Source organism: Cetorhinus maximus, chromosome 29, assembly GCF_964194155.1.
Source record: "Cetorhinus maximus chromosome 29, sCetMax3.hap1.1, whole genome shotgun sequence".
NCBI classification, from domain to species: Eukaryota; Metazoa; Chordata; class Chondrichthyes; order Lamniformes; family Cetorhinidae; genus Cetorhinus; species Cetorhinus maximus.
Window position 1 is genome coordinate 17,507,408 of NC_135907.1, and position 18,001 is coordinate 17,525,408.

The window sequence follows — 18,001 nt, forward strand, 5'->3', positions numbered from 1 at the left end:
GAACATTGTTATTAGCTAAATTTCAATGTTACGTTGGTGGAGCTGGAAGTGGGACCCCTGCAAGACACTTGCCTGATATAATCGAAATCTGTGCTAACCCTTTGATGACTCAGTAGTGCAGTACGTTGTACATAGAGGGCTTCCAGGTTTGGATACCTGAGGCCAGATTTTCGAAGCCTGTTGTGGACAGACCAGAGGCACACGGGTCCAGAATTACCCCGATCCTGCCCCCAAGCCACTTTGAGAATAGCTGGGTCAGCGACAAGACGCAAGTGGCAGATACCCAGTTGAGGCAATTAAGAGGCCCATTGAGACCCCTCTCCCATGCCAACTGAGGTCAGCAGTCAGGCCCCCAACTGTGGTCGAAACGTGGCTAGGAGATGGAGGCGGCCATGATCACAGCCCAGCAGTTGTGGCCTTTATTCATTTAAATTTTTGTACCTGCTCTACAGAGGACGCCTCCATCTTTCTCAGTCTGTCTCTCTCTCAACTGCAACGACAGCTTACGCCTCTAAGGGTGGGGGTGTTGGTCTTTCATTGCTACAGGGATTCCTATTGGCCCTCCAACTTTGGGAGCCTGTCCGCCATCCTTAATTGGACAGCGAGTCTGCTCGACCCCTATCCACTAATTGGCTCAATGCAGAATCGCGTCAGCTGTATCACACCTACACTGTTTGGTGTCAGGTCCCAGAACTGATCCTCCCATCGGGGTCCTGACTCCAGGCTGAAGGTCTTGCCCCTGGTCTGTGCTGTCCTCTTATTTTTGAGGAGAATCTGTTTCAACCCAGCTGATTGGCTTGTCTTGTCTCCAGGTTTGACTCCAATCACCCACGTTGTGCAGTGGTCCCTTTGGGGAAATAATTCTGGTGATGCAGAATAAATACCTGCAGTGGCTCACTGGGCTGACCTGCCATTCTGCATGTCAGCCATAATCAGTCCTTGATTGGTGCCATACTAGCCAATAGCAGGCAGGGTGGTTGTTGGGTGCTAAAATCAGTTCACCAGTGGGACTGCAAAGGTTCATAAAGTTGGCTCACCACCACCCCCTTAAGGGCAATTAGGGAAGGACGATAAATGCTGGCTTCGCCACTGATGCCAACATTCCAGGAACTGTTGTAAATGTTTGTTTGGTTTCTCACAGAGAGGCCTGGAGGCCTGTTTGGTTGAACACAAACCATTTATCGGTAACCCGTAACTGCATACGTATCCAGGCTGGTTCCATGCCTGGTCCTTCCAGACTCTACTCACACAGTCTACTATCATGTGACCCTCTACACCATACCATGGGTGGTACTGTTCTCCAGCCCCACATTAACCGTTGCTCTGTCGACTATCCTTATACAACAATAGCATGTTGCTGTCTCTCAAAGGCATAAACAACAGGCTTCAGCACCTTTCGGTTAAGGAGATGAAAAATAATTCTAACTCCTGGTGGCAACTGGGAACTGCTTGTGTGTGTGCCTCACAAGTGGATCAAAACTGGGCTGGGGTTTATTACATAGGATATACGGCACAGAGACACATTATTCAGCCCGACCAGTCCATCCCTCTGTTTATGCTCCACTCAAGCCTCTCCCCGTCTTTCCTCACCTAAATCTATCATCATAACCCTCTATCCGATGACCCCTGACCCACCAGTAGTCAACGTTTGCTCAATTATAGAGAATGGTCACTGGGACAACATGCTGGAGGGTTGGCAGTGTCTGCGGTGGTCCACACCTTCAGGAGTGGAGGCAAGGTCACTGCCTGGGGGAGGAAGGTTTGATCACAGGCATTGAGCTGTGGAGGTCAGTCGTGTAAAGTAGTATCAGCCATCGTTGTTGCCTTGCCTCTGAAAGGCTGGAGGTTCAAGCCCCAATCTGGGATTTAAGTGCAGAATCTATGCTGATACTTTAGGGGAATAATATAACAATAGAAGTGCTGTCTTAAGCAGACAACTGGGGATGCGGTTTATGAGGATGTAAAATGGGAATCTTTAAAGAAGAGCAATAGATTTCTCCCACTGCCCTGGCCAACATTTATCCCTCAATTATCACCAACAAATTGATTGAACATTCATTTCAGTAGATTTGTGAGAACTTGCTGTGCAGAAATTGGTTGCTGTGTTTGCTTAGGGTGTCAGCTATGACTCAGTGAATAGCAGTCTTGCCTCAGAATCAGAAAGTCGTGGGTTCAAGTCTCATAATCCGGGCTGACCCTCCCAGGGCAGTACTAAGGCAGTGCTGCAGTGTCAGAGGTGCTGCCTTCCAGTGTTAAACCGAGGCCCCTTCTGTCCTTTCAGGCGGACTTTAAAAAAAAAGCGGATGAATTCTCCCCAGTGTCCTGGCCAATGTTTATCCCTCAGTCAACATCACTGAAACAGGTGGTCTAATCATCACAAAAACAGAATTACCTGGAAAAACTCAGCAGGTCTGGCAGCATCGGCGGAGAAGAAAAGAGTTGACATTTCGAGTCCTCATGACCCTTCAACAGAACTAAGTAAAAATAGGAGAGGGATGAAATATAAGCTGGCCCCCACCCCCCCCCCCACCTTAAACCAGCTTATATTTCACCCCTCTCCTATTTTTACTTAGTTCTGTTGAAGGGTCATGAGGACACGAAACGTCAACTCTTTTCTTCTCCACCGATGCTGCCAGACCTGCTGAGTTTTTCCAGGTAATTCTGTTTTTGTTTTGGATTTCCAGCATCCGCAGTAGTTTTTTTGTTTTTGGGTCTAATCATCATCACATTGCTATTTGTGGGAGCTTGCTGTGTGCAAATTGGCTGCTCCACTTCCTACATTACAGCAGTGGCTGCACTCCTAACGTGCTCCACTGGCTATAAAGCAATTTGAGTCATCCTGAGGATGTGAAAGGTGCTATATTAATGCAAGTTCCGTTTTTCTTTTACGACCCACACACACACACACACAACACTGAATTTGCCTTCTCACCTTTTCTGCTTCCTGGTTGCACTTCTCTCTCTCCCCCTGCAGCTTGTGGTGTTTTGACGCGGATGTCGCCTGATTGGCCCTGGCACTGCTTTCCCGGGCAATGGCCACCCGCTCCTTTTTACGTTTGGCATGGTACAGTTTCTTCAGCTTTTCCGTCTGTTAGAGAGGTTAAAGGGGAATCTAGGTTAGCAGCCCCACTAAGCGACTAAGCGACAGAGCAAAGGAGATTGAGGGGAAATCCAGATAGAGATGTACAAGATTATGACAGTTTGCATAAGGTAGACAAAGACATGCGGACTAGGGGACACAGGTTTAAGGTTTTGGGCAGGAGGTAAGGAGGTGGGGGGGATGTGAGGAAGGACATTTTTTTAATGCAGCGAGCGGTATCGACCTGGAACTTGCTTTCCACGAGGATGGTGAAAAGTAGAGACGATCAGTGATTTCAAAAGGAAATCAGATTTGGCACTTGAAGGAAATAAACTTACAGGGCTACGGGGTAGAGCAGGGGAATGGGACTGACCGGATTGCCACTCCCCTGCACTAACCCGTAGCCCTGTAAGTTTATTCTTGACAGGCCAAATGGCCTCTTTCTGTACCATTAGGACACTGAAACATCTCCTGGCGGTGCGCTGACTCCACAAGCACGTTGAGCTCCGAGGGATGGAGTGGGAGAGATGAATTTTACCAGGGCTGACGCAACCTAGTCTCCATGCCCTGGGAAGGCGATTTTTAAAAAAAAATCAGTCTTGGCTCATGCTCCTCAACACCTAAGCGTCATTTACCAGGATGGTCCCAGGGCAAGGGACTTCAGTTATGTGGAAAGACTGGAGAAGCTGGGACTGTTCCCCTTGGAGTAGAGAATGTTAAGGGGAGATTTTAACAGAGGTGTTCAGAACCCTGAACTGTTTTGATGGAATAAATAAGGTGATGCTGTTCCCACTGTCGGTAGGGCCAGTAACCAGAGGACACAGATTTAAATTGATTGGCAAAATAATCAAATTGTTACAATGTGGAATGCGCAGCCTATAAGGGCGGTGAAAACAGATTCAAAAGTAACTTTCCAAAGGGGGCTAGGTAAACACTTTGAAAATGAATAATTTGAAGAGCATTGAGGGAAAATGCAAGGGAGTGGGACGAATTTGGGTGGCTGCTTTTTTGTTTAAAAAACAAAAACCAGCACAGGCATGATGGGCTGAATGGCCTCCTGCTGTGGTTCTGTGAGTGACTACCCCTGGAAAAAGGGGTGGTCAGCTGAGGATGGGAGTGGGGGTGGGGGTCAGACGTGCAGCCTTGTTTCGCAGCCTCTCACACAACAAGAACTTGTGCTAACCCAGAGGGCGCTCCGCCATGCACCAGCTCCTTTAGCCAGAGCGGGGTGAGAAAAGCTACCTCTAGAGGATGGCCAAAAAAGTGAAAATGCAAGCCTGTAATAACCTGAATTGTCCAATAAGTGGTGCCACAAACTTTAAAACGATCAGGAAAAAGTGGGGAATTTGTTGAAAAGTCAAATCCAGCACCAGGCAGCATCCTGGAATTAAATGAATTTGTCATCGTCACAAGCCACGCAGTTAAGTCTTTTGACACTCCCGGAATGATAAGTCGAGAATGTTGCTGTGCGGCTGCCAGGGTTTCAGCTTCACATATTGTGTGGGTGACAGGTGTGGGGGGGGTGGGGGGCGGAAAGGACTGGATTGAACACGGACATGGTGCCCTCTGACACTGTCATTGACTGGAACGGCGGCAGGTGGGAGGGTCTTCAGTTATGTGGAAAGAGGGGAGAAGCTGGGACTATTCTCCTTGGAGCAGAGAAGGCTAAGGAGAGATTGAACAGAGACATTCGAAATCATGAACTGTTTTGATAGACTATATAAGGAGAAGCTGTTTCCATTGGCAGTGGGGCCAGTAACCAGAGGACACAGATTTAAATTGATTGGCAAAGGAACCAAATTGTTACGATGTGGAATGCGCAGCCTAAAAGGGCGGTGAAAACAGATTCAAAAATAACTTTCAAAAGGGAGTTAGGTCAACACTTTCAAAAGGAATAATTTGAAGGGCGTTCAAAAAAACCAGCACAGGCGTAATGGGCCGAATGGCCTCCTCCCGTGGTTTGTGACAATTCCTGAAGGGCAGCGGTCAGCTGGGTATCCTCCGGACACTCCCTATCTGGGCTCCCATGTGTAGAAGGACCATTTTGCACAAGACGTCAGTGGGTGCCACTGACACAGCTGTTCGCACGCCTTGTATCAGCCACTCAGCAGAGGAGCGGAGAAAATTGCCTTTTTTAAACAAACAGCTCTGGGGTGGCTGTATATTTTTAATGGTGGGAGGCGGGGGGGGTGGGGGTGGGGCTTTTAATTGTGGGAGGGGGGGGTGGGGGGTGCTGAGAATGATGTGTTGTAATGGGTGACGTATCACCAGCGTGTACATCTTATTTTTATTTAATGGTGCGCACACCTCGTTCCTGTTTAAAGTGATGACACAGCCCGTTATGTAACGCGTACCCCACGCGCCCGTTATGATCTCAGCCATGACGTACTTTTTTCAGTTTCTTTGTCCAGGGCTTCTGCGCTTTTCGGAATCCGCTCTTCACCTCGTGGGTCTCCTTGAAGCCTCCGAAGAATTTCTTGTGGTACATCTCCCTCTGCCAGTTCCGAATCTTGGCCGTGTCCTCGGTCACCAGCGATTTCTGGATCCCCACGTGGAGCTCGCTCAGGCGGTCTGCAGAGGTAAGGAAGGCATGCCACGCCTTCAACAGAGTACCGTACATAGGACCTGGTGAGTATGATAGACAGGCTGGGTATACTTGCTGTGCAGTTAGTTCTGCTACAAACTCTGATACAGCCCTTTTACAGGCTCGGTCATTAAATATCCAGTCAGTCTTCTTGCAGATACAGTCATTAAAGAGGGTCAATCCACTCACAAATGGAATCAGAGCTGGGTTCTGCTCCAGAAACAATTACACCTACGGCTGTTGATCATGCAGTAGCCAGTGCCAGTACTTAGACCTATTTGTCTTCACTATTTTTCAAGCAAGGGCCACTTTAGTAAAAAACCTGCAGTGCGAGAGCCACTCCGACTACTAAATTATCATCGCTTACTACTCCAGTAACTCACTTGGGCCAAAAAAATACACGACACCAATGGTTGGACACTCTGCTAGTTCTATGGTGGTTGCTATGGTAATATAACTGTTACTATACAACGCACATACTTAGATAAACTTATTGGCGCACATTGTACCATGTGGTCAATGTGACATGTAAAGAAGGCTGAGGTTTGATAGGCTCGGTGCACATTTTTATTGTTGAAGATAAAATAAACAGGAATATAATACTGGGTTGGGCTCTGGATCACCGTGACCCTCTGAGGATAAAGCGGTTACTGAAAATGGATGGATGGAGTTGGGGAGCCGCACTTAGTGTCGATGGGAACCGCCATTGGCTCAAGGGCCTTGCGATGAAGATCACTGACTTAGGCAATCAGCTCTAGGGTAGACATAAAAGAAAGGACTTGCAGTTGTATAGTGCCATTCACACTCTCAGGTTGCCCCAGAGTGCTTTGCAACTAATGAAGCACTTTTTGAAGTGTAGTCACTGTTATAATGTGGGAAACACAGCAGCCAATTTACACGCAGCAAGCTCCCACAAATAGCAATGTGATAATGACCTGTGCGTTTTTAAATAATGTTGCTTGGGAGATATGATTTGGCCAGAACACCAGCAAGAACTACTCCTGATCCTCCATGGAACAGTGGTGGCATAGTGGTATTGTCACTGGGCTAGTATTCTGGGGACCCGGGTTTGAATCCCACCATGGTAAAATTTGAATCCATGAAACCATTGCTTTTTATTGTAAAAACCCATCTGGTTCACTAATGCCCTTTAGGGAAGGAAATCTGCCATCCTCACCTGGCCTGGCCTACAGCAATGTGGTTGGCTCTTAAATGTCCTCTGAACGAGGGCAATTAGGGGTGGGCAATAAATGTTGGCCTAGCCAGTGATGCCCACATCCCATGAATGAATGAATAATTTTTTAAAATTGGAGCTAGACAATTTGTGAGTGAAATCAGGAAGCACTTTTCACACAAAGGTTACTGGAAATCTGGAAAATTGGATGCTGGGGTGGGGAAGAGTTGGAGCTTCAAGACTTTTGTTGGCTAAGAGTCCAAAGGATATGGAGAAAAGGTTGGTAAATGGAACTGAGGTATCAATCAGCCATGAATGAATTGAATGACGCAGCAGACTCGAGAGGCTGAATGGCCTCCTGTTCCTATGAGAAGCCCCGTGGCTATTTACTCCTGTCAACTATTAATTAGATCAGGTTTTCGCAGGTACAGTAGTTTATTTATAGGCTGTGATGGTGACAGCATTGGTGGAAAAATAGCCTGCACACCAAACTGACAATCTTGGCCTGGCCACCCCCTGATCTCCAGCAGAACTCTCACATACACTCCGTTACTAAGAATCTGGTTTCCGATTTCATGCCAAAACCTTTCCTCTTTAAAGTCCTAGTCCATCTAAGCTCCTGAATCTGAGGGAGATCTTCTAACACATCTCTCCCACTGTTGGACACAAGACAAGGAAACGCTTGATACCTGATCGCGAGTGCCCTCTCTCCCCTCTGGCTTCCAACTTCCTATCTCTCTTCCTGTATCTCTGTATCAGCATTGCTGTGGCCAGTGGTGCTCCGAACTGCTTGTTTCTTCCTGCTGAGCTCCAGACACCCTTTTCCACTTGCTTATCAGCTGTGGCTCGGAGTCAGAAGACTGTGGTTTCAGCTCCCACTCTTGGGAGCTTGAGCACAAAATGCTTCATTGGCTATAAAGCGCTGTGGGGACATCCTGAGGTTGTGAAACATGCGGTAGGAATTCAAGTCTTTCCTTAAGGACAAGTGGGAAAAAGTGGAACAATTCAACGTGGACAGGTAATGTTTGGGGAAGCCTTGAATGGACGGCTACCCCTGCCTACCCTTCACCTAGAATCGGAGAATCTGACAGCACAGAAGGAGGCCATTTGGCCTGTCTTACGTATGCTGGCCCTTTGAGACAGTACCACCACATACCCCTGTGCACTAGTCCTCCTCAAGTACATGCACCTTCTGAAAATTCAGCGGGATCTGATTCTACCACCCTTTCAGGTAGTATTTTTAAAATTCATTTATGGGATGTGGGCGTCACTGGCTAGGCCAGCATTTATTGCCCATCCCTAATTGCCCTTGTTCAGGGGGCATTTTAAGAGTCAACCACATTGCTGTGGATCTGGAGTCACATGCAGGCCAGGACGGGTAAGGGCAGCAGATTTCCTTCCCTAAAGGACATTAGTGCCTAATAACTGTTTGATGAAAAAATATCTCCTCTTAGGTCTTTTCCCAAGTATTTTAGATCTGTGGCCTTTTGTTACCAACACATTTGCCAGAGGAAACGGTTTCTCCCTGCTTGCTCTATCGGCGCCCCTCAATTTTGAATAACCATTAAATCTCCCCTTAATCGTCTCTGCTGCAAGGGGAACAGCCCCAGCTTCTCCAATCTCTCCACGCATTGATTGATCTCCGAGGAAATCTGTGACTCCGTCACTCGCCCTTACGGATGCGCTTACTTGCTTCGACCAGTGGTTTCCACTTCCGTGACCACGCTGAAATCTGCAGGGCGTACTGCCTCTCGATCTTTGCTCTCTCTTGGAAACACAAGATGATGTCGTTGCAGATTTTATAGCCATCGTCCGTGCGCTTGGTCGTGCTTTTATATTTATCTGGCTGGGGAGAGGAAATCGAAACATTGCTACTCGTTCAAGTGGGTGCTCCTGGTATTTCAGTATTACTTATTGTACCTGTCACCCTTCTGCTCACTTACTGACATTGGCTTCCATCCACAAATGACTCCATTTTAATATTGTTATCTTAGCGCTCAAAAGTCTTCGCGCCCGTTCCTGTCTCTGTAACCTCCACCAGCTCTACAACCCTCCTCAAAATTTGAGCTCCTCCAACTCTGGCCTCTTGCACACCCTGCTTTCTTTTCACCCCACCATTGGCGGCCGCGCCTTTAGCCAGCTAGGCCCTAAGCACTGGAATTCCATTGCTAAACCTCTCCGCCTTTCCTCCTTTAAGACTTGGGTTAGAACCCTCCTCCTTTGACCAAGCGTTTTGGTCACCTGCCCTTAAGTCTCTTTTTTGTTTTCTTTGGCTCGCTGTCAATGTTTGCCTGATAACACTCCCATGAAGCACCTTGGGTCATCAGAACATGTTACAGACGCTATTCAAATGCAAATTGTTGCTTTCTGGGATTGACCTTTGGCCCAGAGAAGCGCCACAATGGTTTGATGTGTCAACATCGTGTGTAATTGACCAGTGAATAGATGGCTTTGATTCCTTGGGTAGTGAGTGCTGAGCCTCTGTCATGCCATCTGAGGGAAGTAGCAATTTTGACCCTTTTTCAAAGGGAATGGGGTACATTGGTCAGTCATTCATCCCAGCCCTTTTTGCTTTTACAAATTTAAAAGATTCACAAAACGCGGTTTGAAAAGAATTCTTTACACACAACGTGGTTAAGCTGTAGGGCACAAACCATTGTTCATAAGTTATCTAAGAAAGGGAATCAGGCATTTGTTGAATGAAGAGGAATAGTAAGATAAAAGCAAAATACTGTGGGTGCTGGAAATCTGAAACAAAAACAGAAAATACTGGAAAAACTCAGCAGGTCTGATAACCTGCTGTTTCTCTCTCCACAGATGCTAATGTTTCGAGTCCGTATGACCCTTCTTCAGAGCCGAAGAGAAGTGGAAATGTGATGAAATTTATACTGTTTAAAGGGGGGGTGGAGCTGGATAGAAGGCCAGCGATAGGTGGAGACAAAGGAGAGATTGACAAAGATGTCATGAATTAAAGGACAAAGGGAGTGCTCATGGTAGTGGTTAGTGCTAAAAAAAAGGTGCTGATAGTGGGAAAGGTAAGAAAGCAGAATGTGATAACAGAGAACAAGGGCCAGCACTTTGAAAAAAACATGAACAAGTAACAGGTGGTCCTTTCGGGGATGGGGTGGGGGGGAGGGGGCACAGTGGTGGGGAAAAAAAGAATAGAAAATGGGATAAAACAGGGGATAAAACAATGGATAAGTAAATAGAAATAAAAATAAGCGGATAAAAAATAAAAAATGAATGTAGAAAAAAGGGGATTAAAAAAGGGGTGAGGATAGAGGAGAGAGTTCAGAGTCTGAAGTTGTTGAATTCAGTGTTAAGTCCAGAAGGCTGTAAAGTGCCTAGTCGGAAGATGAGGTGCTGTTCCCCCAGTTTGCGTTGGGTTTCACTGGAACATTGCAGCAAGCCAAGGACGGACATGTGGGCATGAGAGCAGGGTGGAGTGTTGAAATGGCGAGCAACAGGAAGGTCTGGGTCATGCTTGCGGACAGACCGAAGGTGTCCCACAAAGCGGTCACCCAGTCTCCGTTTGGTCTCCCCAACGTAGAGGAGACCACATTGGGAGCAGCGAACGCAGTAGACAAGGTATAAGAGGAATAGTAAAACTGTTTGGGAACTGAACTGGATAGTGGGATTCGACTAGTCGTGGCTAGGCCGAATGGCTGGTCTCTGCGTTCGCGTGGGTAATTTTAACTTCTGCCATCGGGTGAAAATCAGTTAACGGCCTGGAACTCGCAGCGGAAATGAGGGGGGAACTGTCGGTGTTCACCATCATTACTTGGCTAAGATTGGCAGCAACTTCTGGAGTCCACACACGTGCAGAATAACGCAGAAATCCAGAGGTTGGCTGTCAGTGATTCTACACTCCTCCTCAGGATGCACCATTGAGGCACCCCAGACTGCAATCAATGGGAAATCAATTGGATTAACGGGAACTTCCACTTCTGCTGTTCGCCTTGCTGTGAAAACCCTTGGAAAAGTTATACTTTGTTGAATGTGCTGACCTGGGTTTTGTTACCAGCACACTAACTTCAGAGTTAGTGTTAAACACTTTCACTGGCCCTGAAAACCTCATTTAATTTTTGCGTAATGTCAAATTTCTCCACTATTAGAGAAAAAAAATCACAGTTCTTTTTTAAAAAAAAATCAGCTTTTGTTTTAACTTTATATTAATCCAATCATAATCGCTTATTTTGTTCTCGGAAAATTTTACTTAAAAAGAGAGAGTATTTTAAGTGCTTTTAACTTCCTGGTTTGCTGTGAATACTTTGATGTGATTGGCTTACCTGCTCACTGACATCATTGCTGTTGGATACCTGGAAATCCCCCTGACTTGGTGCCTGATTTAAACTAGTGTCGGGAAAAGGGAAAGCTGCGGACAGAAACAAAAAGTGCTGGGAAAACTCAGCAGGTCTGACAGCATCTGTGGAGGGAGAAACAGAGTTAACGTTTCGAGTCCGTGTGACTCCTCTTCAGAGCTAGTTTTTAAATTGAGGGGAGTGCAAGTGAAGTGCTGCTCCACTTGAAAGGAGTGTTTAGGCCCTTGGACGCTGAGGAGGGGGGAGGTAAAGGGGCAGGTGTTGCACCTTCTGCGATTGCATGGGAAGGTGCCGTGGGAGGGGGTTGAGGTGTTGGGGGTGATGGAGAGGGAATGACCCCTACGGAATGCTGGCGGGGGGGGTGAAGGGAAGATGCGTTTGGTGGTGGCATCATGCTGGAGTTGGCGGAAATGGCGGACCTAGCTCTGAGGAAGGGTCGTACGGACTCGAAACGTTAACTCTGACTTTCTCTCCACAGATGCTGTCAGACCTGCTGAGTTTTTCCAGCACTTTCTGTTTTTGTTTCAGATTTTCAGCATCCACAGTATTTTGCCTTTAAGCTGTGAACAGAGATTGCTAGATCTCTGTAGGCAGCTTTCTTGGAGGTCAGGGGTGAGCGGTCTGCGCAGTGACTGCAAAATCCAGGCCTGGGAGGGTGGTGGAGGCGGGTTGCCTCACATCCTTTAAAAACTACCTGGATGAGCACTTGACACGTCATAACATTCAAGGCTATGGGCCAAGTGCTGGTCAATGGGATTAGGTAAGGTAGGTCAGGTGTTTCTCACGTGTCGGTGCAGACTCGATGGGCCGAAGGGCCTCTTCTGCACTGTGTGATTCTGAAAATCAAATCGACCGGCCATTTTACACCTCGCCCGATTTCTCCCTTCCTTTGATTTGAGTAAAAGTCGATCCAACCCCAACTTCTACTCAATTGGATGGATTGATCAATTTAATGGGAACGCATCCAGGTAAAGACTCTTCCACCATGACTGGAAATGCTGTTCCAATATAGGACCTGTACCCCCACGGTTTTGAGGCAGTGACATTCCCCTCACCGAAGGATGTTCAGGGTTTCCAGTCAATCGTGTTTAGATGGCCTGAATCCAGCTCTCAGTAAGCTTGAGTACAATAACTATACCTGACAGAGGAGACCGTTCATGAGCATTCCCGGAGCCCGGGCCTATTTTTGCTGCTTCCTTGGCTGAGGAGGACTGGAGCCAATTACGGTTTCTCAACACCATCCTGGAGCCCTCTGTCTGTCTGGCTTAAGCCTTTTCCCTATTTGGATTTTTTTGGAGGCCTATTTTTTTTTTGTCTCAAATAAAATGATAAACTTGAACCATCCCTCTGAACTAGATATCAGAGGAGTGTTATGTACTAAACACAAGTCACATCGCTTTTAAGGTAACCTTTGATCTTGTGAAACTCACCATCCAGAAACTGTTGCTGGTTGCTTCTGGCCCCGGGGCATCACTGTACTTCAGAGACATGGCAGCACAATCTTCTCTCTCTCTCTCTCACTCTCCCTCTGTCTGACTTCAACTTCCTTCTAGGAGTCAGGATAAAAAGGAATTGCCATGTGAGAAACGCTTGCAGCTTCCATAATGTGACACCTTATGAGTTGAGAGAATGCTGTTGCATATTGATTGATTTACCTGATAGCGTGCGCACTAGAACAATCCAGGAAGGAAACCTCCACAGTCTCCGCTTAATTATCATCACCAGTGATAGCTAGAGAATAGCAGGGTGTGTGTCTAATGCTTCTATGGATGTAACACGGTCGGTGTTTGGTTTGGCTCCATAAAGAAAGACTTGCATTTATATAGCACCTTTCACCGCCTCTGGATGTCACCAAGCGCCTTATAGCCAATGAAGCACTTTTGAAGTGTAATAACTGTTGTAATGCAGGAAACGCACAGCCAATTTGCGCACAGCCAGCTTCCACAGACAGCAATGCGATAACAACCAGGTAGTCTGTTTTAGTGACGTTGGTTGAGGGATAAATATTTCCCAGGACACCGGGGAACAGCAACCCCACCCCCCCCCCCCACCCTTCTTTGAAATAGTGGCTTTTGCATCTACCGGAAAGGAGAGCCAGGGCCTCAGCTTAATGTCTCTTCCAAATGAGGGCACCTTTGACATTGCAGTGCTCCCTCAGCACCGCACTAGGAGTGTCAGCTTAGATTTTGTGTTCTAGTCTTTGGACCCAGTTAAGAAAAAATTTCTCCCCGTCTCTGTCCTAAAAGGGCGACCCCTAATTTTAAAACAGTGCCCCCTAGTTTTGGACTCGCCCACAAGAGGAAACATCCTTTCCACGTCCACCTTGTCAAGACCATTAAGGATCTTGCAGCAACTCGCCAGTGCTCCTCCAACAGCAGCTCCCAAACCCGCGATGTCTAGGACAAAAGCAGCAGGTGCTTGGGGGGCACTGCTGGCTGCAAATTTCCCTGTGCACCACACACACCATCCTGATTTGAAACGATATCGCCGTTCCTTCACTGTTGCTGAGTCAAAAATCCTGGAATTCCCGCCCTAGCACTGTGGGTTTACCTGCACTATGGGAGATGGTGGTGCAGTGGTAACGTAACTGAGCTGGTAATCCAGGGCCCAGGCTAATATCCTAGTATTGCAGCTGGTGGAATTTGAATTATAATTAATAAATTCAATTGATTAGTGAAAAAACAATTGGAACTGAAAGCAAGCTATCACTGATAGCGCCATGAAACTATCTATCATTAATTGTTGTAAAAACCGACCTAGTTCACTAATGAATGCCCAATAGGGAAGGAAATCTGCCATCCTTACCTGGTCTGGCCCACATGTGACTCCAAACCCACAGTAATGTGGTTGCCTCTTAACTGCCCTCTGAAATGCTCCAGCAAGTCACTCAGTTCAAGGACAATTAGGGATGGGCAACAAATGCTGGCCTTACCAGAAAGAATTTTAAAAAAAACAATGGGCTGCAATGGTTCAGGAAGGCAGCTCACCACCACTAGGCAACTAGGGATGGGCGATAAATGCTGGGCCTTGCCATCGACACACGCGTCCCAAATAAAATCCGTCCACAGGCCTTTTTGAAGTGTGGGAATTAGATTAGATTCTATTGGCACTGGCAGCCTGAGCTAAATATGGCTTTGTAATTTAATATAGGTGTGATTCAGAGCAGGTTCCCAGTTTATTATCCTATTTCCAAAGCCCCAAAGCGAGAATAAATGCTGCCAGTAATTGTCTTCTGGCTTCACCTCAGAGGTTATTCACAATGTAGAACCATTCTCCCCTAGATTTTCATGAAATGAGTGCAATCCAGGGGCCGCGATGATCCCTTGGCAGATTAGAAAGAAAAATAAACTTTTTAAAGCACCTTGTCACATCCTCAGGATGTCCTGTAAGGGAAAAAAAAACTGCTTCCACAGGCAGGAGGGTCAGTAACTAGAGGAAACAGATTTAAAATAATGGGCGAAAGAACCAAGAGAGGAGAGCGGGAGAATCATTTTTAAAAAAAAAAATTAAACACAGCAGGTTGTTATCATCTGGAACACACTGCCTGAGAGGCAGACGGAAGCAGATTCAGGAGTGACTTTCAAAAGGAAATTGGGTAAATAGCTGAAAAGGATAAAGTTGCAGGGACACGGGGGTGGGGGGGTGGGGGGGGTGGTTGGTGGTGGGGAGGGTGGTACTGGGTGGGGTGGGGGAAGCTGGGAGGAGGGACACGATGCCAGACAATTGAAGAGCTAAAAACAGCCAAACTCGAACAACACGCCGGTAGCAAGCAGTAGATTCAGCAGATGACTCCAGCTGACTTAGAAATGGCGTAATTTAGTGAGCAATACCTTTATTATTGATGTGGTCCACATATCCACATGATCAACAAGCCAGTGTGTTTTATCATGGTTAGTTTTCATGGGTTAGTTTTTTCAAAATAAGCTGGGCTTTACACTGTCACGTTTCTACCTGTCTTCAGTTCCGAAGAAGAGTCATACGGACTCGAGACGTTAACTCTGTTTCTCTCTCTCCACAGATGCTGCCGGACCCGCTGAGTTTTTCCAGCATTTTCTGTTGTTCTTTCAGATTTCCAGCATCTGCGGCATTTTGCTTTTATTTTAGCGTAACAATGCCCTGCTCCAAAGTAGAATTTTTTTAAAAATTCTTTCATGGGATGAGAGTGTCACTGGCGAGATCATCATTTATTGCCCGTCCCTAATTGCCCTTGAGAAGGTGTTGGTGCTGTAAGTTGAGTAATTGTCACCTTGGCTGATTGTGGAACTCTTGCCCCTCAGTCAGCAAGCTGTGAGTACAAGCAGCACCATCTCCTCCCAAAACCCCTTACTGGACCTCAGCACTTCACTTGGATATAACACTAACCCAAGCCCGCCTGCTTCCACCATTTAAAGGGTAGGAAATTCTCCCAGGTCCTAACCAGCATTCAGGCTTCAACCACTTCTCCTCGAGTTCTCCGCCTGAAAGGCGCAATCCACAGCTTCCACCGCGGGTAAGGCAAGGAGGCAGGTCCCAAATCCACCCCAGCCAGAATGGGGGTCAAACCCCATGCTGTTGGCACTGAACTGATCTACACCAGCCAACTGGCACCCCCCTCCCCAAGTAGTCCGGGTTTGCCCATGACAACATACACGTTTACATACATATTGATGTAGCCTGGAGTTATGGATAGTGATAGTGAAGGCTCCAATTTCTTTCCATGGCTGACCAGGAACCTCTCCCACTCTTATCACCTGCCATTGGTGTGTGTTGAAAGGATTTATAAATTGTTACTCAACCTGTTTGGCCACGTTATGATTGCACCTTCCTTGGCCATCAAGTCCTGGAGTGGGTCTTGAACCCGGAGATTCTGGCTCAGAGGCAGTGACACTGCGCCACAAGACCTCCACGACGCCGCAACTAACACCACAAAAAAGTAGATTGTCTGGTCCATCTCATTTGCTATTTCTGGGACCTTGCTGTGCACACAGGCTGCCATGTTTGCCCACACTACACTTCAAAGATAATTAATTGACGAAGAAGCGCGTTGGGGCGTCCTGAGGATACGAGAGGTGCAAGTCCTTTCTCTCCCTTGACCGTTGACCCCGACGGTTCAGCGAAGGGTGTCGAGGTGCTCAACCTAGTGCGATAATCAACTCTGTCTCACTTTTTAAAACAATTTGTTGCTTTTGGCTAGATAAGTTACAGCAAGTCACTCAAATTTGACCAAAGGGAAATGTATTTCTCTAAACCTAAGGCTCCGAAACATCAATCCGCCACTCTCTCTTCTTGTGTGTTCTAAGGGTCTGAGAAACCCAAAATGGTTTGAGTTGCCCTTGATGTTTAGTCGTGTTTCTCATTAAATAGTTTATATACTCATTATATGCTCAATGTACTCATTTATCCAAACACGCCCCACTTACTGGTTATGGTATCACTGCTGTCGAAGGCTGGACACACCAGATAGGAAGGCTAATGATACATTGGCATTTATTGCTAAAGGGTTGTGGTACAAGAATAAAGAAGACTTTCGCTGCAATTGTACAGGGCTTTGGTGAGACCACAGCCAGGGTACTCTATAGTTTTGGTCTCCATACTTAAGGAAGGATATACTTGGCTTGGAGAGGGTGTAGTGAAGGTTCATTGGATTAATTCCTGGGATGAGAAGATTGTCCTTTGAGGAGAGGTTAAGTTGGCTGGGCCCATACTCTCTGGCGTTTTGAAGAATGAGAGGCGGTCTGATCCTGAGAGGGCTTGGCACGGCAAATGCAGACAGGCCGTCTCCTGGAGAGCCTAGAATTACAGGGCATAGCCTCAGGATAATGGGTTGGCCATTTAGGACTGAGATGAGGAGAAATTTCTTCACTCAGAGGGTTGTGACTCTTTGGAATTCTCTAATCTGATGATCGGTACGTTATTCTACCATTTCTTTTCTTATTTTGCTTGTAATGATTGTAAAGTTTGCCTCAATTCAGCCCTAGGCTGTGCTGGGAGTAAATTTTTAAATTGAATTGAAATACCGCTGAGGGGTGTGGATGCTCAGTCATTGAGTGTATTCACTTGAAGATGGTGGACATTGGCACAAACTACTGGGAGACAGTCACTGACGGCCGTGGACTTTGGAGACTGACTTTTCGGAGGGACGCTGGAAGAAGCGAGGAGAAACGGAAAGCTCAGCTAGCTGAGCCCAGAGGAAACAGGGGCTGCTGAATCGTGCGCCTTCTCAGCCCACTGTCTTCCTCTGCAGCAAATGCGGCAGAGACTGCCCTGCCAGAGCGGGGCCCCTGAGCCATGCCAGGAGATGTTGACCACCAAGAATTGACCACCAAGGCACAAAACACCACCCCACGAGACAGGAGGCTGCCGAAGAAAGAATGAAAATGGGCCAACACAATTAGCCCATGGATTAAGGAAGGGACAAATCGGCCAGGATTCCCGCTCCTTATTAACTATTCAGTAACCTCCCCGCACTACTTCTGGAAAAGTGCCGGTGTGTGAATATTGGATAAGAACAAGATTGGGGTAAGGCTGCGATGATCTCCATTGTTCAATAGGCTGCTGATGCTATGTTGACTGAAACGAAAGATGAGATGGGATGAGCTACTTATTCTAAAGCAACGTAGACAGGCAACTTGATCAAGGTTTATGGAAATAATGAAAAGGTTGGATAACGTGCCTGTTGACAGATTATTCTGACTTGACAGATTGATGAAGATCTAAGGACATGAGTTTAGATTATTTAAGTGTAGGAATAGACTGGATGTTGGGCTGTTCTTATCTTAGAGAGCAGTAAGCTCCTATTGCTGGCTAGAGCAATGGCTGCTGACACTCTGTAACTGATTCCTGACTGGGGTAGAGTTCAGATG

At 46.9% G+C, this 18,001-nt stretch overlaps 1 protein-coding gene across 4 annotated transcripts in view; it reads right to left on the reverse strand.

Moving 5' to 3' along the window:
* LOC144669325 (protein kinase C and casein kinase substrate in neurons protein 3) overlaps positions 1-18,001 on the reverse strand; it is a 60,822-nt gene that overhangs the window by 23,145 nt on the left and 19,676 nt on the right. For 2 of the 4 annotated variants that reach the window (XM_078531689.1, XM_078531685.1), the window contains exons 2-5: positions 12,590-12,708; positions 8,527-8,683; positions 5,469-5,704; positions 2,933-3,088 (exon numbers count right to left, since the gene is read on the reverse strand). In XM_078531689.1, the coding sequence (XP_078387815.1) occupies positions 2,933-3,088; positions 5,469-5,704; positions 8,527-8,683; positions 12,590-12,649 (609 nt within the window). In that variant the 5' untranslated portion in view covers positions 12,650-12,708. The remainder of the gene's footprint in view (positions 1-2,932; positions 3,089-5,468; positions 5,705-8,526; positions 8,684-12,589; positions 12,709-18,001) is intronic. The other 2 variants (XM_078531686.1, XM_078531688.1) reach the window with 2 other exon arrangements.